We start from the raw sequence: 25,751 nt of genomic DNA, 5'->3' as shown, positions 1-25,751 counted from the left end.
TTGGAGGTTTTCTTTAAAGAAAATACCTCTTGCTCACTTGTCCTCATGTCTATTTTTTTCTCCCACTCCTAATCCAATCTTTCTTTCCCTGTCTTTAATTCTATTTTTGTACTTGATTTGAGTCTAATTCAGAAAATGCTAGAAATATTCAGCAGGTCAAGCAGCAGTTGTGGAGAGAGATGTAGGGTTAACGTTTCAGGTCAATGACCTTTCATCAAAACTGACAAAAGCTAGAGATGTAATAGGTTTTTCCCAGTTCTGATGAAAGGTCATTGACCCAAAACATTAACTTTGTTTTCCTCTCTCCGTAGATGCTGCCAGACTCGTTGAGTATTTCCAACATTTTTTGTTCTTGTAACAGGTTTCCAGCATCCATAGTAATTTTTGATTCTAATTCAACCTCTTTCTCTGTCATTCTGCTGCATTTTTCAATCCTTAAATCACACTGTTGGTCTTATTGTTCAATGAGCTCCCAGATGCTCTGTTGCCCTTGGCAACAGTCATTATCAATTTTCTCTTCTAGCAAATTACAGAACAAATTATATTTGGGAAGGGATCTTGTTGTAGCATTGGGGTCTTGCCTGCCAGCTGCACAGCCAGTGAGACACTTGCAGTGCCTCTTTTTGGGAAGGCCCACCAAACCACATGCCAATCAAGCATCGGTGAGGCCAGTGGCAAGCCTCCCCTTGAAGTCAAGGCCAAGGAGGGGAGGTGTGGTGGAGGGGGAATGGAAGTCCAGCCTAGTGAGAGCTGCTGGCCAATCAGAAGCCAGCAGCTCTTGGGCTCAGCAGCGCCACTGGGGACACCATGGCAGCTGCCAGAAGGACATCCCCTAAAGGCCTCGGATCACGGAGGACCTAGGCTCCAGGTAAGTAATGTGGGGGTGGTGGTTGGGGGAGGGGTGGATTTCGCAGGGTGGGGGTTGCAGGGAGAGGGGGCAGGGGGTCAGAAGCAAGGACAGGGGCATGGCTCTCACTGGGTCCCCCCCATTCCTGATGTCCATTCCCTCGATCAGGCACTGATTGCCTTTGATTGAGGGAAGCCTCCCTCTGAAGTGACAAGCAGCCCACATAGGTTCACCTGTCGTACATGCCACATGGCAACAGACCTGCCTGTAGCCAAGTTAATTCCAGCGGTTCAGGATGAAGCCTTTAAGTGGTCATTAATCGGCCACTTAAGGGCCTCAATTGGCGGCGGGGCAGGAATTGTTGACCATGGGCCTTCCCACTCATAAGTTAATTCTGGTGGAGGCGGAAAGGTGGTGGGGTTCCAGAAGGCCACCACCCTGCAGAAATAAATGCCCTTCCTGCCTCCCAGCTCACCATCAGTGGCAGCAGAAGTTCCGCCCTTGAGCTGAAGAATTCAGAAAAAAGTCTAATAATGCTACCTGTGGTTGAAATCCCCCCACTACAACAAGGTTTAAACCAATACATTTTGGATAAACATCAAGCTTGGATTCTATAGGTCAGTTCAAAAGATTAATCAAATTTTTGTAATGCAAAACTAACACCAAAATTGTGATGGGCAACATGACAACCTTTGGGTCATGTATGGTTGAGCAGAGTAAGAATTTAGCAGCAAAAAGGAACAATGTACTGATTGCAGTCCTTCAAAGCATACCATTCTTAACTTTGAACACTATATACAATTTGCTATTGGAAAGAAGAATTCCTTATTCATTAACAAGAATTTGATTAATTTGGTTGGCCCAAAATTTATTCAAAATGGTGCATTGAAAACCGTTTAAGATATCTGCAATGGGAATTTTCTCAGGGATTTTTCTCAATCAACTGCCATAACTTGAGCAGAAACTCACTGAATACCCCAGATAGAAGCATAAATGGGACTTCAGATAACCTTCTGCTGAACAGGCAACTGAGTCCTCCGATATGAATTCCAGCCAGAGTGTTTAAGATGATAACACGCTGAGGAGCCTTCATCCGGAAAAACTTTGTAAGTATTAATTACAGTCAACTTCATTACTTTGCTAAAAGGTGTAAAATAGCAGGAAGTAAATTTATAATCCACTCCTTGAATGCCTTGAAAGTTAAATGTCATTCTTTTTCCTTCATGATTTTTCTTGTGTAATTTTTGCATTTTAAAACAAAGCTAAGGGTCTGGAATTCTGGGGTGAGGGCAGAGTTCTGATAGGCCTGTGAAAATATGGCAGAACAAAACCTCACCAATCCTAGCCCCAAGACGGAGACCCTGTCCCAAGTTGGGTGGATGGGATCATTGACCATGATGGGCCACCTACACTGCAAAGATACAAATATTAAACCGCAACAACTGATGGCAGATTGTTAGATTGCCACAACACCCCACTGACATGGCAGAAGGGGACAGATGGAGGTTTCTCCATTGCCCCGGCTCCCCAACAGAAAATGACAGATTGGAAAACACAAGATGCGTTCCTGGCAGAACTAGGTGTGCCCTCAAGGCAATCCTCCCCAGTACTGCCAAGGCCCAATTAGGATTTTTGGACTCCCTCAAACTAGGCCCTAATTGGCACTTTTGTTTATTTACCCTATTGCAAGAAGTTAACCATCTCCTTTTCATTAACTCACTAAAACTTTGCAAAGTTGGGTCGAACCAGGGATAAAATACTTTTTGTTTTAAGTAAGAAGCTGCACAATCCTGAATCAAGTTATCAATAATGATTTTCATAAGGATTAAACAACACCATGTTTAACTATCAATGCCTGTGTATGACATGAAATTTAACAAGGTTTTTGACTCCTGGTTCGGAGAGGGCCTTGGAGATTCTGGTTGCGCAGCCAAAAGAGGAAGTAACGGGGTGAGAGATACATGGTCCCTCCAAGAATGTGGCCGGTAGAACCCTTTGTTGTTCTTTTCTTTGCTCCTCATTTGCTCAAAGAAATTGATGCAACGTTGCCAAATAAGCTGTTTTAAGGACTCCCTTACTCCTTTTATTCTAATATATCTTATTTAGCTCCTGTAGGTACCCGGAAAGAAAAAGTTATTGAGCTCAATAATCTTACAGCATCTACATCATCTACTTTTGCACAAACACAGCTACATCCTGAAGGAATCAGTTCTTGGGCTACATGAGGGCACATTTGGTGAAGCACAGAGCATGAATCATTCCAAACAAGTGTAACTGAAATTTGAAGAGCTACAACTTGATGGCTGAAGCGTCAACTCAAGGGCTGCAGCATTTGCTCAATCCTAGCATTCTATTTTCATAAGCCTGGCAATAAAATTGTATAAAACAACTCATACCAATTGTTTAAAACTGGAATATAAGAAGGGTAAAAAGGCTTATGCCCTATAAGAGCTATATTGCACATGGGGTATCCTTTAGATCCAGTTCAGATGGCAATGGGAACACTCCCGATCTAAGCAAACGGAAAATTGTGCTCGGCTTTATTTAAATGGTCTGTAACATTCAGATGATAGTCGGATTCAGTTTTATTGTGATTATTTAAGCTGCTCTTAAAAGACCCTCCAGAAGACTGCTGTCCGTGCCAAAGATCTGGCTTTAAAGCTCTGACTTAGATTTTCCGATCTTCTTTGCACATATTCAATTCCACAGGCCAGTGAAATGAAAATACACGCTATGCAGTAATTATTGAGTAGCCTTTGAATATTTGTGGATGTTGTTCATTGTGGATATTTCTAATGATTTTGTTGTTGTCTTTATATCATGGTCCTGAAGCAGGAATTAAGTGAGGAGTTTATGAGCACAAATGCAAAGGAAAAAAATAAAATGCGTTGATTATTTAGCAAGTGTATCAAAGCACTGCAAATGTACAGTATGCTTGTTACTCTTTGTAATAAGCATGCAAACAATCAAGTAATATAATTATTGCATTTTATTAAGAGCATTTCCTTCTTCCTTTTAGTGCATGTTTAGATTTCACCTGTACCCAAAATCAGTCAATAATTTGAAGAACCAAAACCATCAGCTATTCTGTATGAGCAGCTAATATTTTTTGACAAATATAAATAAAAGATTCATAAAACTTGATCGATATCTTAGATCTGCAAAGATTTCAGTTCCTTCTTTTTGGCTTATATCCATGTACAACCACTATAAGTTAATAAACAGAGATGATAAGGAATTGGATGGAAATTGCAACCATTTCAAAGGTCAATCAATTGGAGCACTCTGAATTGGCTATAATATGATTGGCTCTTATACTTATTAGGCCTGAGAACCTGATTTTCCTCAGAAATCGGCTTTGAATTTGGCTTAGGCATATCAAAGGTCAGATATCCATTAAGTTAAAATTGAAGACTCAATCTCAATTTCAATCCTAACAATTGACTGCACACCTCCCAAGACTGCCAGAACATCTCTGTACTATAAGAGAAATCAGAAGCAGGCGCACTGATACAATCAATGAATGTTGGATCGCAGACCCTCTCTGAATTAGAACCCCCATCCTCTCCTAGTGCTAAAAGAATCATACTAGGCAACACTCATTCATGTTGAACATATACATCTGATTTCTCCCAATAGCTTGGTTAGTAAATATGCTCATAGAGTGGTATTGAGATATATAAGCCAGGGTGGTACCAGCTTTTAGCCTGCTCTGTGCTGAGTTGGCTAACCGTCAGTGAGACAGTAGCACAGTCACCCCACAAAAATGAAGGCAAATGCAGACATTGAAAATCTGAAATAAAAAAGAAAATGTTGGGAACACTAAAAGGTGTCACAGACTGGAAACAGTGGGCGGAATCCTGTGCTGCTCCCAGGAGTGAGAAACAAGGCAGGAAAATTTGGCGAGAAAATTCAGTCCAAAACTCAGCTTCCCAATGGCGAGATGAAACTAAGCTATTAAGTTCAGGGAAGTTTAAAGGCGGGTCAAGCTTCCCAGCAACATCGGGAAGCCCTTTTGCATGCATCTGCATGTCATACATGCTGGTTAAAAGGCAATGTCACCGGATTTAAGCTTCCTTTCCCAATTAAATTATCCATAAGTGAGCAGTTTGCACCTTCAGATTTACGACTCCATATAAGCGGCGTGCAGCAAGCAAGGTAGTCAACTTGCTGGAGTTGGAGTGAGTAGCTGTTGCTTTAATCCTCTTTGGTGGGCGTTGTTCAACGATGCAATGATTGAGATCGGGTGGAGGCCGTCTAAGGGGCATGGGGTAGGGAGGCTGGCTGAGGGAGGGAAGGATAGTCTAGCACAGGGATGGAGTCTGGGCAGGGAGGAAGGGAATCCAAGGCAGGGAGGGAGACAGAGAGGGAAGGCAAGGGTGCGGATATGTGGGAGGGAGGGAAGGGCCTTGCATCTTGGGCATGGGAGTCCTACAAATGGGTAGGGGAGGGGGTTTCTGGGCAGGGATGGTGGGAGGGAGATGGCCCTAAAGGGCGGGGTCAGTGCAGTCAACAGTGGGATTCTATGGGTTGAGTTGAGGGTACGGAACAGTCACAGTGAGAGAGGGAAGTGTGATGCGGTAGGGTGGCACATCTAGGTTAATTGTCGATAGCAGATGGTCTAAGGTGGGAGGGGTCCTAGAAACATACAAAACAGGTGGATCGGATAACAGAAGGGGCCAGGATCAAGATGGGCATGGGAACGGTAATGGGTGTAGGCTCAGAGGGGAGGGAAGGCATGGGGAAAGTGTTGGTTATAAGGTCAAAGGTAACAGGGGGAGAGTCAAGGGTGACGGGGGTGGGGAGAGAAATGGTGATATTGGGTGCGTCAAGGGTGATTGCAGGAAGTTGGTAGGTGACGGGGGAGGATGGAAGTTGGTGGAGTGAGTTGGAAAGGTGAAGTGCCTGGAAAATGCAGCTGCTGTGAAAGTGCCATCCCTCGAAGTAGAAGGATGGTAATTTCTTGTGGGTGCAGTTAAAGGTGAGCACAATTGGCCCACTAAAACAACACCCTGATAATCTTTAGTCAACTGGATGAGAACCATACTAAGGTGTGTTCTCCTCTCTATGCTCACCCTCCGAACACAGTAGCATTGATATCTGACCCAAGCGTCTCCTTCCAGCGAGATCCCAGCAAAGTCAGGAGCTGGAGGAGAGAATGCGCTGAAGGGCAGCTTCTGCTGACTGAGAAATGGAACAAGAGGGGGAGAGAGGGAGGGAGGGAGGGAGGGAGGGAGGGAGTGGGCAGCACCACGAGCGTTCGATTTTGAGTGGGGTGGGAGAGGGATTCTGGACCATGCAAGGAACCTCAATGTCAGAAGTCCTCAGTTCCCTAATGACTGTGGGAAGGGCAAGGGCTATACTAGGAGTGGTATTCTCAAGGTCCTGAGATTTGAGGGTAACTGAATGAAGCTCAAGGATGACAGAGGGAGTGCAGAAGATGATGGATGGCAAGTTAAGGGTTAAGTGGGGGTGGGGATGTGGTGGGCACAGTGCTCGTTGGAAACCTCAAGGGTCCGTGATAGCTGGTCATGGCTGATAAATAAACTTACCTGTGATCAAGGCAAGGGCGTCAGACTGTGGCCCAAGGGTGATGGATGGAAATTCAGCAGTGATAGGCGGGTTCATGCCCATGGCTTCCAATTCCAGTCTCCATGTTCAAGGCCCCATCAACAAGAAGAGATCTTAGCATTGATCCTCCAGAATGTGATTAATCAAGTGAGGTGGGTGGAGGCCAGGTTTTGCCCAATGCTAAGTAAAGGGCTTCACATTGGACAGAAATGCTCAGGACAGGAGGAAGGGCCTCGAAGAATATGCTGACCATATCGTTCCCTGCAATTTGTTCATAGATCACCTCAGGCAGACATGATGATTGAGTGAGCCAACCTAGCACTTCTGATAGCTAAGTTCCAGACAGCCAGAGCAATGGGATTTGCTGCAATCGCAGGATTTCCACAAGTGTAAGGTATGATTGACTGCACACGTGGTGCTGACAGGTCCCTGGGATCAGCCCGTTGCATTCATTAACAGAAAGGGGTTTCACGCTATGAATGTACACCTAGTATGTGATCACAGAAAACCCTTCAGGTATGTGTGAACTACCTAGGGAGCTCTCACAATGCGTACATCCTGAACAACTCGCAGTCACCACAAGTGCTTTCTCCCCCTCGTCGACTGCAGGGCTGGTTTGTTGGAGACAGGGGATACCTACAGAAGACCTGGCTGATGACACCATTGTGGAACCCGCAAAGTGCCTCGGGGAGAGGCACAATGCCATCCATTCCTCAACAAGGGCAATAGAGCAGACAATAGGACCGCTAAAAATGTGGTTCCCCTGCTTGAAGCACTCAGGCAGAGCGCTGCAGTACTCAGCAGAAATAGTGCCCAGGATCATTGTGGTCTGCTGCTCCCACACAACCTTGCTCAGCAAATTGGGGATGATTTTGCAGAGGGGATGTTGAAGGAACCAGATGTCGCCTCTGATGAGGGGGAAGGGGAAGACGATACGGCTGATGATTTGCTGATGAAGGAGTAGAAGCCAGGTCAATGTAATGCCACAGCAGACAGGCCTTTGACAATCTTATCGCCACCAAATTCCAGGCTGAGTGAGGCACGGGTACACTCCGCCACAACATAGGTTATAAATTCGGTTGGCTAGGAGGCCGGGGTTGCCTAGTGGGCTCGAATGTTTTTATTTCATTTCATTGCTCTTTTGTTCTGGTGGCTGCATGAAATGTAATGTTTTCACGTTGAAACTACTGATATTGTGATCCTGTGTATGGGCCAATCTGAGATGATACACATCCCAAATCTGCTGCTCCAACAACATTGTCAGTGCCAGCAGGACCAGAACACTACCTGTATGACACTGCACATTCCCACAACCTCTGGCACCTGGTGGGAAAAGTGCTGCAGGCCCTTGGCACATGCAGGCCCACATGCATGCTACATTGGAAGCCACATGCACAGTTAATTTGGCAGGGATACACTCATGTCTCACTGACGCATTATCCAAATGGGGGCAAAATCTTGCAAAAAACTCTGTCATGTAGACACCAGCAAGACATGTACTGACTCTTCTGCAGACGCCGCTCGGACAGCAGCCTCAGACGGATGATAACCAGGTGAACACTACCTGCTGGGTTGCCAGCTGCTTTCCAGGGCCGCAACTTTACAAATGATGCCCAAGGTTTAATCCTACACATGTCAGGATACTCGGAGATGCCACTGACAATGTGACACATTAAATGGTATATCCATATGCCCACATCAACCGAAACTGATCAGGAATGAAGTGCAAAGCCCTCAAATACATGCAACCGTTGCTGCAACTAGCAACATAATTAAAATACAACACACAGGAATAAAGTGAAATTAAACAGGATAGGAAAGAATTGGAAGAGCTGAAGCAGCAGCCACATAAAAACCCTGAAGTTTTAAAGCTAGAAAGACCTGTCAGAAAACCCAACTACTGAGCTCATTCATGTTCAGCTTATGCCTGAATCTAGTTCAGCCAACAGTGAAATTAAAGAGAAGACAGAGATACGGGCCAATGCTACCAAGAAAAAGACACGCAGGAAGCAAAAGAGAAATTATTGGCAGTCCTTGGAAAGAAAAACAAAGATTTATTTTTTTCCTTTTCCTCTCTCTCCTCAATTATCATGTAGCTCATCGCTATATTGCTTTGTGCTTGTTGCCCTTTATCTGTTTCAGCTTGGAGGGGAGGGGCAGCAGGTATGAACATGTCTGTACTGGAAGGTGGTGAAATCATTCACTGTGGGGCATGGTAGGCAACTGCCCCTGAAAAGGAGGTCTTGGAAACACCAGCCGAGGTTGTTGGGCTACAACGCTCAACAAAGACCTCCTTAGAGACTTGGTGTGTAAATAGTTATTGTGAAAATAGTTAATGTATTTTAAGCTTGTTAGCTGTACTTTTAAGTAAAGGGGCAGGGATGTGGTAAAGTGAGGTACCCTGTCCCTTTAAGAGAATGCAAATGTATTGATCGTGTGACAGCACTGACAAATCACTGTACAGCGTGGGCAACTAGAAACTGGAAGCCTAGTTCTGGAGACTTCTGAGTGAGCACATATGATCTGGTACTCTTCCCTATGTCTCAATAAACCATCACCGTTTATTCTTACATCAGTCTCTCCCCATTATTGATTGCAAGCAGCAATTGATGAGAACATAGGAAGGCATGCAGTTAGAGTTCGGTTGGCCAACAAACTCATTTATCCAAGACATAAAAGCCCCCCTCTGGTGGTCCAAGGCCTAGAGGTCTCCGGTCTATTGAGTGTCTCCTGCACAGGTGCAGGTGCACCCTCCTCAGCCTGACCTGTTGGAGGTGATGGGGTCACTGGCAGAAGGGAGGTGAAAAGGACACACCCTTGGAGTGTCCTGGGATGAAGTCCCCAGGGTGCCATGCTGGCCTTCTCCTCCCTATTGGTGCATGATGGCACCTCCCTGACTCCTTGAGGAGAAGGGGCACCTGGAGGGAGGTTGAAATGCCTTGTCTCCCTCTTGCCTAGCCACTGCTATATTGCACCCATGCCTAGTGCAATGGAGTGCAGGTCCGAGCACATATCCAGCAGCCGCTGAGTACTCTGCCAGACCAGGCCCTCCATGGCGGTTACCATCCTCTCCGTGGAAGAAGCCAAGCACTTGCATGCCAGAGCCATGATTGTCCTCAAAACATAGATGGACTCCTCCGGTCTTCAGTTCAGTCTGCCCATGGCCTCTGGCATCTCTGCCTGATGTTCCCCTTTCTGTCTCTGCATCTCCATCAAGTCTCATGGCTGAATCCTGAGGCTCTTCACCTGCATGGAGCTGAGCAGGGGCCTGGTCTTCAGCAGTCCCCTGAGTGCCCGGAGCCTCGGCTGTCATTTCTTCCGTCAGCTATGGGCATGTGTCAGTGATGTGCTCACCAGATTGTAAATCCAAGCCTACTCTAGAATGTGCACCCAGCAAGGTGAATGTCTCTGTGCTGATGGAGGGTGCACAGGAACGCTGTGACAGTGCATCACATTGATTGTGAGCTTTTTTCTCCTGCAGAAAAACAGATGGATTGGGTGTTGTCACAAAGGGCCCAGTCAATGAGCATGCATGCCTATGACATGTGTCCTCCTGTACCTTTTACACACACACACACACACACCCCTTCAGTCCACATTCTCCATCTGTTGTTGAAGTCTGCAACCCTAACCCCTGTTTGGCATCCCTCTGCACTTAGCACATCTGCATTTCCTGCTGTCCTTATGCATTCCAGCTTACAGTGAAGACTAAGTGCCACTTACCCTTGCAGAGCACAGCAGATTGTTCATCCTCTTCCTGCACTGCACCCAGGCTTTATTGTGGGTGCCAGTGCCGCTGATATACGCTGCCACCGAGGCCACCTTGGTCAGATGGGTGGACCTCCTGCTGTTATTCCTGGGAAACAAGACCTCCCTGGATGGCCTGGAGGGGGACCTGCAGCGAGCCATCATTAAACCATGGGGCCACTCTCCGTCAGCAGTCTGACATTCTGCATGAGGGTGGGGGGGTAGCTGATGAGGTGAGGGAGTCCAAAAGGGGAGCAATTGAAGGGAGGGTATAAGCAGGTGAAAATAAGCAAGCGGAAGGGGGAGGGGTGGGCAGGTGAAGAGAGGGTATACGCAGCTGCAGAAACAAACAAGCCAGATGTCCAGCAAGGCTCCTGGCTTGCAGAGAGTAAATGCCTACCCAGGGGGCCCTTCAAATATTGGCACCTGGACCTTCAACCCTGTGAGGTAATGGCAGGGACATCAACTTCACGCTCGCTCCTGCCGCAAGATTTGCGATGCTCCTCGCGCATGCATAGCTAATTAGCTGACCACTGTGTAATTGTGCAAGAAAAGCCGTCCTGCCCAGGAGCAAAAGTGACATTCACTTCCAGTCCCACCGCTGAGCACCAGAACAAAGGAGTCCACCCATTAGGTTTGTTTTTCTCTCCTCAGATGCTGCCAGACCTGTTGAACATTTCCAGCATTTCTGTTTTTATTTTGGTAGTCACCAGAATTGGTTTTAGAATTCCAGGGCCAGAGGGGAGAAAAATCATTTACTGTGCCTGCTCTTAATTGCTATCAAGTGCTTCTTGCTGGCAGATATAAGTGTCCAGTCATTGAGCAAGAGGATAGAATTGTGGTTAATACTAATGTCCTGCATAATTGGATACCCTGACAACATTCACTGGTCTTACAGTTGAAGAATGATCTTTTAATGAGATACTGAGGGCCACTCTCATCCATGGACCGATTCTCCAGCAGGAGTTGACACCTCTGGGGAGTTGTGGAGAAAGAAGCAGAAAATTCTGTATCACCAAAATATATTCTTAATGTCCTTGTTGATCCAGGTGTATTGAGCAAATACTCATGAGCCGTTCACCAATGTATCTTTTGTTGTCCATGGTTAGTTCAAAGCCTATTGGGGTTACCTCAAATTCTTTGTTACTTTTTGCTGCTGTTCAGTGGTTTCATATCTTAAAAACCATACTGGTCAATTCCTCTAATCCAAAGCAACCCAAGAGTTTTGTCCTTAGTTCATCAGTTGCCTTTGTCTCAACAGATAATTCTGTGCATGTTCTCTTCCTATTTCTCAGCCTGCAGTTAATGTAGTTTAGCTATCATTATCATCAGTTCATTATAGTTCATTTCATTGGTCTTTTATCAGTCTTTTTGTTGTTAGGGTTGATTAAGATGGATTTCCCCTTCAACAGCACCAATAAAATACATTATAAATATTATTATACGATTCAGATATTAACAGATGATAGAGGTCAGAATTTTACTGGCATGCTGTGGGTCGCTCAGCCGGGTTCAAATGTGGGTCCCGAGAAGGATGGGATAGCAGCAGTGATTTTACCAGCACCCGTCAATAAAGACGCTTCTACCAAGACTACCCTCCCATTAAGGATAGCGGTCTGTCTCTCTGAGCTACCAGACAAATCAGATAGAGGTGGCTGCTACTAGGGCTGCCAGGGGAACAAGGGGGCACCTCTGTATTGAGGCACCCTCATAGGACTAGCAGGAAAGATAGTTATGTGCCGTGCCAGGCCAGGCAGGCAGGTCCCAGTAATTGGTGGGGTGAACCCTCCAGCGGTGGCATTGGCTCTGTGGGGGTAGCCATTGCTGCAGGTGGGGGAGTCTCTGTGAGCCATGAAGTCTCAGCAAAGGAAGCCATCCACCCGTCCTCTGCTCCCCACCAGGCCGCCTCGATGAAGCTTACCAACTGATCAGGTGGCTGGGCAGGCCATTCTACTGTTGGTAAAATGCTTGTGGGGATGTGAAACGGCTGCCAATACACAAAGTAAATTACCTTAATTGACTGCCTGCCTCAGAGCAGCAGAGCCGCTTCTATATTCACCTTTGATAATATCCCGTGGCGGTGGGAACATGTCAGGCCTCTTTCCTTCTCCCTTCTAATGTCATTTTACCACCCTTCCTGTCTCCCATCTGTTTACGAAGGGCTGGTAAAATTCAGCCCATTAGACTCAAAATTCTGATCTGCTGGAGACAGCGCTATAGAAATTTACCAGTGGCGAGCCAGGTGAGCACTCTGCTGTGCGGAGAGACTGCCTGGTAAAACCTGTCAGCCTGCCTGCGGGCTCGGGGGGAGCCTCCTGAATGGGCACTCTGTGGTCCACCATGGAGGGTTCTCTGGTGGCAATGGCCACCCCCACAGCAAGAACCACCCTCCCCCCCATCCTCACCAACCACCAGTTCCACTCCCCTCCCTCACCAAGCCTGCTGGATTGTTCCCACAGCGACTCAGATCTCATTTACCTTGTCCAAGGGCGGCATCCTTGCTGCTTCTCTGGGTTGGGTGCAGTTCTAGCAGTGGTAATTGCTCCTGGTGACGCTGCTGGGACTGAAGAGCAGCTGGACTTCTGATTAGCCGGCAGCTCCTGGAGGTGGGATCTCATCCCTTAAAGGGATGAGAGCCCCAATGGCAGCTCATTAGCTGACTGCTGAGCATAAAATCCCGTCAGACATCCAAGAAATGGCTGATGTGGGGCTGCCTCAAATTTCTGGCCCTTGGACAGGGCCACTACTGCCCCAACAAAATCTCAACCAATGTCTTCATGAGCTATAATGATGTTATTGCTATTACAGACTTGGTTGAAGGATGGACAGGATTGGCAGATAAACGTTCCAGGGTTTAGATGTTTCAGGCAGGATAGAGAGGGATGTAGAAGAGGTGGGGGAGTTGCACTGCTGGATAAGGGGAATATCACAGCTGTACGACAGGAGGACACCTCGGTGGGCTCATGCAGCGAGGCAATATGGGTAGAGTTCCAGAATAGGAAGGGTACAGTCACAATGTTGGGGGTTTACTATAGGCCTCCCAATTGCCGGTGGGAGATTGAGGAACAGTTATGTAGGCAGATTTTGGAAAGATGTAAAAGCAGTAGGGTTGTTGTGGTGGGTGATTTTAACTTTCCCTATATTGACTGGGAATCACTTAGTGCTAGGGGTTTGGATGGTGTAGAATTTGTAAGGTGCATCCAGGAGGGCTTCCTGAGACAATATGTAGATAGTCCAACTAGGGAAGGGGCAATACTGGACCTGGTACTAGGGAATGAACCCAGCCAGGTGGTCGAAGTTTCAGTAGGGGAGCATTTCGGGAAAAGTGACCATAATTCAGTAACTTTCAAGGTACTGGTGGATAAGGATAACAGGAGTCCTCGGGTTAAGGTGCTTAATTGGGGGAAGGCTAATTATAACAATATTAGGCAGGAACTGAGGAATCTAGACTGGAGGCGGATGTTTGAGGGCAAATCAGCAACTGACATGTGGGGGGCTTTCAAACGTCAGTTGATAAGAATTCAGGACCGGCATGTTCCTGCTAGGATGAAGGATAAGCGTGGCAAGTTTCAGGAACCTTGGATAACGAAGGATATTGTGAGATTAGTCAAAAAGAAAAGGGAAGCATTCATAAGGGCTAGAAGGCTGGGAACAGATGAAGCCCGTGTAGAATATAAAGAAAGTATGAAGAAGCTTAAGCAAGAAGTCAGGAGGGCTAAAAGGGGTCAAGAAAAGTCACTGGCAACCAGGATTAAGGAAAATCCCAAGGCCTTTTATACATATGTAAAAAGCAAGAGGGTAGCCAGGGAAAGGGTAGGCCCACTCAGGGACAGAGGTGGGAATCTGTGTGTGTAGCCAGAAGAAATGGGAGAGATACTAAATGAATACTTCTCATCAGTATTCACCGAAGAGGACTTAGCGGTCGATTTGTCTAGGGAAGAGAGTGTAGATAGCCTGGATCATGTTGAGATCAAAAAAGAGGAGGTGTTAGGCGTCTTGAAGGATATTAAGGTGGATAAGTCCCCAGGGCCAGATGGGATCTACCCCAGAGTACTGAGGGAGGCAAGGGAGGAGATTGCTGGGGCCTTGACAGAAATCTTTGTACCCTCACTGGCTATGGGTGAGGTCCCAGAGGACTGGAGAATGGCCAATGTTGTTCCATTGTTTAAGAAGGGTAGCAGGGATAATCCAGGAAATTACAGGCCGGTGAGCCTTACGTCAATGGTAGGGAAATTATTGGAGAAGATTCTTCGTGACAGGATTTACTACCATTTGGAAGCAAATGGGCATATTAGTGAGAGGCAGCATGGTTTTGTGAAGGGGACGTCGTGTCTCACTAACTTGATCGAGTTTTTCGAGGAAGTGACAAAGATGATCAGCGATGGAAGGGCAGTGGATGTTATACACATGGATTTCATTAAGGCCTTTGACAAGGTTCCTCATGGCAGACTGGTACAGAAGGTAAAGTCGCACGGGATCAGAGGTGAGCTGGCAAGATGGAAACAGAATTGGCTTGGTCATAGAAGACAGAGGGTAGCAGTGGAAGGGTTCTTTTCTGAATGGAGAGCTGTGACTAGTGGAGTTCCGTAGGGATCAGTGCTTGGACCTTTGCTGTTTGTGGTATACATAAATGATTTGGAGGAAAATGTAACTGGGCTAATTAGTAAGTTTGCAGACGACACTAAGATTGGAGGAGTTGCAGATAGTGAAGAGGATTTTCAAAGGATACAGCAGGATATAGATCGGTTGGAGACTTGGGCGGAGAAACGGCAGATGGAGTTTAATCTGGACAAATTCGAGGTAATGCGTTTTGGAAGGTCTAATACGGGTAGGAATTATACAGTAAATGGCAGAACCCTTAAGTGCATTGACGGGCAGAGGGATCTGGATGTACAGGTCCACAGCTCTCTGAAAGTGGCAATGCAGGTGGATAAGGTAGTCAGGGAGGCATATGGCATGTTTGCCTTCATTGGCAGGGGTATTGAGTATAAAAACTGGGAAGTCATACTGCAGCTGTATAGAACCTTGGTTAGGCCACACTTGGAATATTGCGTGCAATTCTGGTTGCCACATTACCAGAAGGATATGGAGGCGTTGGAGAGGGTGCAGAGGAGGTTTACCAGGATGCTGCCTGGTCTGGAGGTTATTAGCTATGAGGAGAGGTTGGAGAAACTCGGATTGTTCTCACTAAAGCGACGGAGATTGAGGGGCGACTTGATAGAAGTTTACAAAATTATGAGTGGCATGGACAGAGTAGATAGTCAGAAGCTTTTTCCCAGGGTGGAAGAGACAATTACTAGGGGACATAGATTTAAGGTGAGAGGAGAAAACTTTAGAGGAGATGTGCGGGGCAAGTTTTTTACGCAGAGGGTAGTGAGTGTCTGGAATTCGCTGCCAGAGGAGGTGGCAGAAGCAGGTACGATAGTGGTGTTTAAGAGGCAGCTTGACAAATACATGAATAGGATGGGAATAGAGGGATACGGACCCCGGAAGTGCAAAATGTTTTAGTTGACGGGCAATATGATCGGCGCAGGCTGGATGATCCCCAAAAGCAGCGACTTTGTTGGACCTCCGCCAGCCATCCTCAGGGTGGAGAAGGTCATGGCAGGCCTCGACAGCTTTTAGGAGGTGACCCAGCGAGGTATCACTAAACTTGGGGGCTGAATTCTTCCTGCTTTTGGGGATCATCTGTTGCCTGCAGCAGTCTAGGGCTGCAGACATTGAAAGATCTGTGTACGGGTCTAGTTTAAATATAGCGCCTGGAGCGAGGATCCACTGAGGTCATGGCAGGGTGGGTAAATAAAAGGCCCCCTCACCAACTAAATGGTGTGTTTCCAGCTGATGCATATTTAATGAGGTGAGAGGCAGACAAACGGGCAGGAAAACGCATCATTGTGGTCGGTGGGGAAAAAGCCGCTTCTCCCACCCGCCACCGCACTTAGCCAAAGGAGGGGAAAATCCCGCCCATGGACTCAAGAAAGGCATTCTCTGTGGAAGATTCTTCATGGACAATGCAGCTTAGCCACAAAAAACACAGCTGACTCCTCTAAAAAGACAGCAGAGACTTAATACGCCGCTTCCATCAACTGGAAAAACAAATCATCCTCTAGGACCTCAACCTCCAACAGATCATTCAGTGCTACAAGAAATTCTTCCTCATCACTTTCTAGGAAGAACTAATTCAGATCCAACAGGTCTTCACGGGGATGGTCACTGTCTGCTGCAGCGTCTTCTTTATCCGTCACGTCTGGACTCACTTCATGAAGAACTGAGAGATTCATAACTTCAATCTCCGCCCGGGGTCCTGTGGATGGTGTCTCTGTGAAAGAAAGGAACTTGTTGCTAACTGTATAAACTTCCTCAGCTTCTAACGGTTGAATTTCCACTGCTTCTAAGTGAAAGGTTGAAGATTGTTGCACGAAAGACAGTGAGTCGTTCAAATGGTGGGCATCATCTGTTTTTTCTAGTATGCCTGGAGTATGCCAACATCACCACTCATAAGGTTGTACATTGATTGCAAAGTACATATAGAGAATCAATTTTCTGACTGCCCTTGTAGTGAGGCAGAGCAATAACTCTGCCTTTAATTGAAAGGTCTATGCCACCTGCACCTTGTAGTATGATGGCTGAAGGATGAAGGATCATTGGCTGAAGCTTGTCGAGATCACCTGCAAATATGTTAACAACGGACCCAGTATCAATTTTAAAGGTGCTATCAAAGCCTTGAACTTGGACTGTAACTGATCAATACTCTGGACTAAGGCTATTAATCTCCCCTAGGAACTCTGTAATTTTATCTTTTTCTTGCATTTCTTGCATGGAGTGTGTTCCACAAATACTTTCTTATTTTCTACCTTGATTAAAATTGTTGGATTTGCAGAAATGCTTGAAATGTCCAGTTTTGCCACACTGGAAGCATTCCACACCTTGTGCTGAGCAGTCCTGGTATTTATGCTGTGCTTTCATGCCACGTCACAAGCATCTCAAAATAATTGCAGCCGTGGAATTTCCCGCACTTTTGACTGGTTTGGCAAGCTTTCTATCTGGGTGGAGCCACTGCCCATGGGTCTACCCAGTCAACAGAGCCGCATGAATGACAATTAAATTCTCTAAGCTCGGCATTGCCTTGCATACTGAACCACTTAATCAAAAGTAAGACAGGGCAGGATTTTACTGTCGGCGAGCGGGGTGCGGGGCCTGCTCGCCGACGTGTAAAATGACACACAGTGATGTCGGGCGGAACTCCCAATGTCACTGCGCCCCATTTAAATTTTACGGTAGCCAGAGGCGCAGCAAAGTCAGCTGCGCGCCTGCCGACCTGTCAATGGCCAATTGAGGCCATTGACAGAGTCATTTAGCTAGTTAATGGACCTGCCCGTCCAACCTTAAGGTTGGCGGGCAGGCCAGGAGTCCCAGCGGGAATTAGAAAAAGCGTGAAACCTCATCCACAGGTGAGATGAGGTTTCATGTAGGTTTTTTAAAATTTTAATAAAGTTTTTGAAAAAATTATGGACATGTCCCAACTCATGTGACAGTGTCATATGAGGGGGCATGTCAGGAATTTTTTTTTCCTATTTTTAATTTCTGTCATAGAACAGCTGATCTCCCTGAGGCAGCACTTAGCCTCAGGGAGATGAGTGCGCTCTTTCAAGCGCATGCGCGAAAGAGTGCACTCTCGGGTTTAGGGAATCCCACCCCACCCCTGCCCGCACAGGGAGCGCATAGCGCTTCTGTGCAGACGTCGCGTTGGGCGGATCTTAATTGGCCCGCCCACGTAAAATGGCGTCACGTACCCGATCAGGGGCGCCGATCGGAGGCGCGCCTGTGCGCACCCACCATTCAACTTCGCCCCAGACAGGGGGAAAATCCTGCCCATATTCTTTTGTCTGCAGAAAGTCATAGAGATTTCATCCTGGACACCTATGATTATGCAATCAGATATTAGTTCATCCTTCAGTGCCCCGTATCTGTAAGAACTAGCTAGGCGACATCGTTTGGTTAAAAATAATTCAATTGTTCCCCAGGTCGTTGCAACCACTGGTTAAAACATGCTCATTCAATTATTAAGTTTTGCTTTGGACTGAAATAAGTGTCAAAGGCTTTATGAATGGTCTCAAAGTCCATGGCGGACTCCTGCACCCCTGCCTTAGGAGAATGTCGTCTGCTACTGGATCTACAGCATGAAGAAAAGAACTGACCTGAAGCTTTTGCTCTTTCTCATGAAGGCCTGATGCTGCCCGATACTAGACGAAATGGTATTTCCATAACTCCCACTGCTGGCCTCTCTGCAGGCCTTCAAGGCAGTCAAATGGGCAGGGACTGCCCACCAGGGAGGGTCATCATTACCCTTATCTTTATTCCATTGATTTGTAATGAGCTGATATCGAAGTGTCTGTGATTCCTTCAATAACACCAATGCGCTTTTTACATTGATGTCTCCACTGCTGATGCCATGTTTAGAGATGGTCCTTCTATCTTGGACTCTATGCATGGGGCTTAGTTAATAAACAGACTGTAGACATACTGTGGCATCTGCTTAACACTTGTTTATTAGCACTGCTTCTAAACAGGTTACAGAGTAGGCATGTTGCCAGCCTAAGCATGGTGTTCCAACCTCTCTCAATAGTCGAACACATGGCTGACTGATGTCAGTGGTACATCATCATCTACGTCATACAATAGCATATCCCATCTGTTAACCCTTTATACTACCATAAACTGCACTTCATTTCTTAAAAAATATTTATTTTTCCATTTTTCATTTTCGAAATATCTTGAAATAATGGTAAAAGCAAAACAAGTTTGAACAGGAAATAATATGGAAATATAATAATACCGTGATCCAAATGGTAAATTTAAAGAAAACTACATCATGCTGTATTGCAGGTATGTCCTTCTTTCTCTATCAAAAATATAGAAGATAAAGATTAATTTTAAAAATTAAAATAACAGATGCTGGAAATCTGATATATGAGCAGAAAGTATTAGAAATACAAAATAAGTCTGCCAGTACCTGTGAAGAAGAAAAATGGGTTAATGTCTTGATTACTGACTCTTTGTCAGAAATGGAAGGGTTCTTAGTATGATTGGAACAAAGAGTATTCCACATCAAAGGCAGAGCAGAACATTAAACCTAAATTGAAAAACGTGATCAGTCTATTCATTCATCAACATCAAGTACAATTAAGATTCATTATGCAGAGGACCCATACAGCTGTAATGATTCAAGAATCCCATTAAGTGTAATTCTGTCCTAACACCCTTGCTATTGAACATCCTGATAAGGCTTTAGTCATTAATTATACTTGGGAAAGGTCCCATAAGGTTGAGATGAGTTCCGTGATGCAAGGTTTTGCTGATTCCACACAATAATTCAACTACACCATAGCCTGAACTAACATTCTAGACTATGAGTTGACGTGTTTATTAAGGAAGTTTCTCTTTTAATATGCTTCATATACATTCCTTGGCCTAGAGGGAAAACAAGTACCCTTATCATACACTTGTACTTATGCCACTCTTGTGTTCAACTGCTACGAGATGCACCAGATAGATCCAATGTAAACTGACTTCCAATTTCCCCTCATTGCATATTGGAAAGAAAAATGGGTGGCAGGCTCTTTGAAATAAGTGGTGAAACAGCTAAGGACAAAATTGAAAGAGATCTCGGAATCTTAGTCAAATTAATGCTCAATATGCGCAACTAATGCAGAGCAACCATTAATGTTGAACTATATAGTCAAATAAGTAGAATTAAATTCACAGTAAATTATAATCAAGCTGTATAGTGCCATGTCAGACAGCACAATGTGCTGATAAAATATATGGGAAACATGCAACAAATACATAGAAAAGCTACAAGTTTTCTCAAAGGCCTGAGTTAAGATGAAAGATGGAAAGACCTGTGCTTTTTAGCATGGAAAGGAGGTCTGTAAACTAGTTAAAGGAATGGAAAGGGTTAATACAGACTACTGCTCTACATTAAATAATGGGAATAGCAAATAAGACAAAGGGAAACAGAATCAAACTAGTTAAGGGTAATTTTAGGACAGATATCAGGAAATTAGTCATGCACAGCATGATTTTGTTCAAGAAATAATTAGATGGTGCAATGGAGGAACTGTAGGTTTTTTCTAGCTGGGTGAATTTAAGTTTGACTGAATGGTTTTCCCTATCATAATATTGTCTGATCTTGAGAAGTAATAAACTTTTGTTCTTTGTATTCTAACAATCCAGCTGAGATAGGGAACAAGAAATGGGAACATATGGACTGGAATTTACATTCTCCTGCTGGCAGGTTTGAAGGCAGTTGAGCTTGTAAAATCTAGCAAGTGGCTTGCCTGCCACCTAGCTGCCCATCCTGGACCTGTCTGAAATTTTACAGGGGGCAAGGAAGATATCGGGCAGCCCACTGACTTTTGGGCCTATTCTGGTCCTTAACTTCCATGCTGGAAGCCTGGCAGATTTAGTTGCATGGGCTACTGATGGGCATGGGCAGGTGGGAGGGGGGGGACCTTTTTGGGGGCCCCTTTGGCCCATCAGAGGCACCCCACCCCAACCAGGTCATCCCCCCTTTAACTCTCTCTGCCCGGCCTCCTGAACCCAGCAGCCCCAACCCCCAACACCCTGATGTTTTAGCTGGGGGGAGGGGAGTGGGGACCATAGCACCCCGTATAATTCAGTCCATAAACTTAATGGAAAGATACAGATGGTTGTGCAAGAACAAAGAGACCAAAAGATTGAAATGCATAATTCCTTGAAAGCGGCAAGCAGGTAGATAAAGCTATATAAAAAAAATAACATTTTGGGTTTTATAAAGAAAAAAAAATACAAGAACAAAATGCTTATGATAAATTTGCACAAAGTAATGGCTAGGCTCTAATGGGTGTAATGTATGCGGTTTTACTACTTTTATAGAAGATACATTATAGACAATATGCAATGTAGATTCATCAGGATGATACAAGGTGTGTGAACCCAGTTATGAGGAGAGACATGGGACGCTGGAGCTGGAGGAAGTTAATGGGGGATTAATAGAGGGTTTTTAAAAAAAATCTGAAGGCTTTTGGGATGATTTGGAAAATATTATTTCATCTGGTTGGGAATCAGTGGCGAGCAATCAGTAATTTAAAATCACAGAATCAGAATCATAGAATAGTACAGCGGAGAAGGAGGCTGTTCGGTCCATCAGATCTTTGCTGGCTCTTTCAAAGAAAAATCCAGTTATCCAGAAGTGTAATATCAGCTCTTTCCCCATAACCCTGCAACTTTTACTCCTTCAAGTACTTATCAAATTCCCTTCTGAAGGCGATGATTGAATCTGTCCCAACCACCCTAACAGGCAGTGAATTCAAAATCCTAACCACTTGCTATGTGTAAAGGGTTTTCCTCAAGTTGCCATTGGTTCTTTTGGCAATCAAGTTGTCATTAACTCTTCATTCATTGGAAACAGTATCACTTTAATTACTCTATCTAAACCTATGATAAATTTTAAACATCTCTATCAAATCTTCTCTTAGCCATCTTTGCTCCAAGGAGAACAACCCCAGCTTCTCCATTTGGCACATAACTGTAATCTCTCAGTCATGCAAGTATAATGTAGGAAAATGTGAGCGTCATGAAATCAATTCTTTTGTCCCTGTGTGGTCTGTAAGATAGCACTTGTGGAGATTGTAACATTCAGAGCTCAGGATGCTCCATAACTTGTTACATTTGATCCCGCCTAGCAACCAGGATGGGATCCTCTTGGAGTGTTCCAGTAGGTTACCCAGATCAGTTCAAGGGTCAGTCAGTATTAGTCAGGCAGAGAATCAGGAGGAGGAGTAAAAATTCCATGCGTCTCCAGTGCTGCTGTTAGCTCTGAGGAGCTGGATTGGCAAATTCGAAGTAGTGAGGGCTCTGGAGAAGCCCTGGAGAGCTGAAAAGGCAGCAGAAGTTTGGCGTCTCTGTGCTGCAGGCATTTGGGGCCAAGTAACCCTTTGGAGCAATGGTGTTCTGCCCAGTGAGGCTGTAGAGCCGTAGTCATGTCCGTAAGTTGGAGTTGGAGTGCAGACTTGGAAATCCAGGGGAATATAGTCTCAGGACACGAGACTGAAACCCTGGGAGGTGAGCAGTTGCTGAGGCAGTCCAAGCAGGAGCAGCATTTGAAGGAAATTCAGAGGCTAGATTTATGAAGGTGAAGACTGGAAATCTCTTGTAAGGGAGACGGACTTTTAGCAACATTGTGTAACTCAATGGACACTGACATCTGGGTGAGTTGCTGAGAAATCCATGGGATCTGTCTTGGTCACATCTGCCATTTATTATGCAGTGCGGTGTGTTCAAGCACAGGTTGCTTGTTAATTCACATGTACTTTATGCTGATTCTGAATATTAGAGCATGAAATGGATGTTGTAGATTGTTTTACTTTTCTGACCATACAGTAAAGTTTATTTTGTTTGTTCAAAAACCATGGAATCTTGTGGCTTTATTCTATTAGGAAGTACCTGGGATGTCAAACTTTGCCTTCTTGAAACAAAATGTTATTGGTCCCTAACTGGATTGTACCAAAACTTTGGGGGTCTGGTCCAGAATCATGACATACAATTGAATCCACAGACAAATATGAGTGTGAACTTGCTGGGGTTAAGGCTGTTAAGATTTCAATGGTGAATTTTGCTATACTGATTGCATAGCAGAATGTCTTTGTCAATCGCTAGGACTTTTCTGAAGAGGGAACGTTTATCTCTGACTTCATATTGGCCGCAGGGCCTGGAAGTAGTTTGTCCAGGTTGTGGGATCTGGGGGTGGTTAGTCAGTTTTACCAGCCATGTGGTCTGGCTAATGTGGTCAGTTTGTCCAGCCCTGTCGTCTGGGTGATGCGGCCAGATTCTCCAGGCTGCAGGGTCTAGGGTATGTGGTCAGTTTGTCCGGCTGCAGGGTCTGGGGTATGTGGCCACTTTGTCCAGCTGCAGGGTCTGGGGTATGTGGCCAGTTTGTCCAGCTGCAGGGTCTGGGGTATGTGGTCAGTTTGTCCAGCTGCAGGGTCTGGGGTATGTGATCAGTTTGTTCGGCTGCAGGGTCTGGGGCATGTGGCCAGTGTGTCCAGCTGCAGGGTCTGGGACATGCGGCCAGTTTGTCCGGCTGCAGGGTCTGGGGCATGTGGCCAGTTTGACCGGCTGCAGGGTCTGGGGCATGTGGCCAGTTTGTCCGGCTGCAGGGTCTGGGACATGTGGACAGTTTGTTCGGCTGCAGGGTCTGGGGCATGTGGCCAGTGTGTCCAGCTGCAGGGTCTGGGACATGCGGCCAGTGTGTCCAGCTGCAGGGTCTGGGACATGCGGCCAGTTTGTCCGGCTGCAGGGTCTGGGGCATGCGGCCAGCTTGTCCGGCAGCAGAGTCTGGGGTATGTGGTCAGTTTGTCTAGCTGCAGGGTCTGGAGCATGTGGCCAGTTTGTCCAGCTGCAGGGTCTGGGGCATGTGGCCAGATTGTCCGGCTGCAGGGTCTGGGGCTTGCGGCCAGCTTGTCCGGCTGCAGGGCCTGGGGCTTGCGGCCAGTTTGTCCGGCTGCAGGGTCTGGGGCATGCGGCCAGTTTGTCCGGCTGCAGGGTCCGGGGTATGTGGTCAGTTTGCGCGGCTGCAGGTTCCAGGGCATGTGATCGGTTTGTCCGGCTGCAGGGTCCGGGGTATGTGGTCAGTTTGTCCGGCTGCAGGGTCCGGGGTATGTGGTCAGTTTGTCCGGCTGCAGGGTCCGGGGAATGCGACCAGTTTGTCCGGCTGCAGGGTCCGGGGAATGCGGCCAGTTTGTCCGGCTGCAGGGTCCGGGGAATGCGGCCAGTTTGTCCGGCTGCAGGGTCCGGGGAATGCGGCCAGTTTGTCCGGCTGCAGGGTCTGAGAGTTGGAGGCGCTTCTCGGGCAGTTGGTGAGAGGCGTGCGGTTGCCATGGTGATGTTTACTGCAGCAGCTCGAAGCCGCGCGGCGGCGACTCGGACTCTGACTCGGTCCCGGACTCGGACTCGGACCCGGACACAGACACGAGGTGACCTCTCATCATGCAGCAGTGTCCGACACAGCTCCCGGCGGTGAGGGTGGTCTTGGAGCGTCTGCAGGATCTGGGTGAGTGAGGCCGGGCTCCCAGACTCTCGGGCCCGGAAGGGGTCGCCCGGCCTCTGTCTGTAATTCAGGGACCCGGACAAGGAAGGGACGAGAAGAGATTCAAAAGGACTAATCTCTCCAGAAATCCCCCCACCCCCATCACCCCCTTCCCCCCCCAGCCCCATCACCCCCCACCCCCTTCCCCCACCCCCACCCCCATCACCCCCTTCCCCCACCCCCATCACCCCTTCCCCCCCAGCCCCATCACCCCCCACCCCCTTCCCCCACCCCCATCACCCCCTTCCCCACCCCATCACCCCCTTCCCCCACCCCCTCCCCCCCACCCCCATCACCCACTTCACCCCCCACCCCCATCACCCACTTCGCCTCCACCCATTTCGCACCCACCCCCATTACCCCCTTCCCCCCCCAATCACCCCCTTCCCCCCCCCACCCCAATCACCCCCTTCCCCCCCACCCCAATCACCCCCTTCCCCCCACCCCAATCACCCCCTTCCCCCTCCACCCCAATCACCCCCTTCCCCCCCCACCCCAATCACCCCTTCCCCCCCCACCCCAATCACCCCCTTCCCCCCCCACCCCAATCACCTCCTTCCCCCCCACCCCCATCACCCCCTTCCCCCCCCCACCCCCATCACCCCCTTCCCCCCCCCACCCCCATCACCCCCACCCCCTTCTCCCCCTTCGCCCCACCCCCATCACCCCCTTCCCCCCCACCCCATCACCCCCTTCCCCCCCACCCCCATTACCCCCCTTCCCCCCCACCCCCTTCCCCCCCACCCCCATTACCCCCTTCCCCCCCATCCCCATCACCACCTGCGCCCCCACCCCCATCACCCGCTTCCCCTCACCCCCAACACCCCCCGTCCCCCCACGCACACCAACCCCCTTCCCCCCACCCCCGAGATCCCCCTTCCCCCCACTCCCGACACACCCCTTCCCCCACCCTCAACACCACCTTCACCCACCCCCATCAACCACTTGCCCCCCACTCCCATCAACACCTTTCCCCCCACTCCCATCAACCCCTTCTTGCCCACACCTCCTCCCCACCCCATCACTCCCTTCCGCCCTTCCTCCCCCACCCCCATCGCCCCATTCCCCCCTCCTCCATCACCCCCTTCCCCCATCCCCATTACCCACTTGCCCCCCATCCGCATCAGCCCCTTGCCCCCCCATCCCCATCGCCCCCTTGCCCCCCATCCCCATCGCCCCCCCATCCCCATCGCCCCCCCATCCCCATCACCCCCCAACACCCACTTCCCCCTCCCCAACACCCCCTTCCCCCCACCCCATCACCCCCTTTGCCCCACCCCATCACCCCGTTTGCCCCACCCCCATCACCCCGTTTGCCCCACCCCATCACCCCCTTCCCCCACCCCCATCACCCCTGCCCCTAACCCCCATCATCCCCTTCCCCACACCCCCATCAACCCCTTCCCCACACTCCCATCACCCCCTTCCCCCCACCCCCAATCCCCCTTCCCCCACCCC

The 25,751-nt window shown here is 47.7% G+C and overlaps 1 protein-coding gene across 1 annotated transcript in view; it reads left to right on the top strand.

Moving 5' to 3' along the window:
• Positions 1-23,791: 23,791 nt before the first annotated feature.
• ccdc175 (coiled-coil domain containing 175) overlaps positions 23,792-25,751 on the top strand; it is a 122,696-nt gene continuing 120,736 nt past the window's right edge. The window contains exon 1 of the mRNA XM_078562730.1: positions 23,792-24,257. Within this exon, the coding sequence (XP_078418856.1) occupies positions 24,194-24,257 (64 nt within the window). The 5' untranslated portion in view covers positions 23,792-24,193. The remainder of the gene's footprint in view (positions 24,258-25,751) is intronic.

Source organism: Cetorhinus maximus, chromosome 18, assembly GCF_964194155.1.
Source record: "Cetorhinus maximus chromosome 18, sCetMax3.hap1.1, whole genome shotgun sequence".
Lineage (NCBI taxonomy): Eukaryota > Metazoa > Chordata > Chondrichthyes > Lamniformes > Cetorhinidae > Cetorhinus > Cetorhinus maximus.
This window is presented reverse-complemented; position numbering and strand designations above follow the sequence as displayed.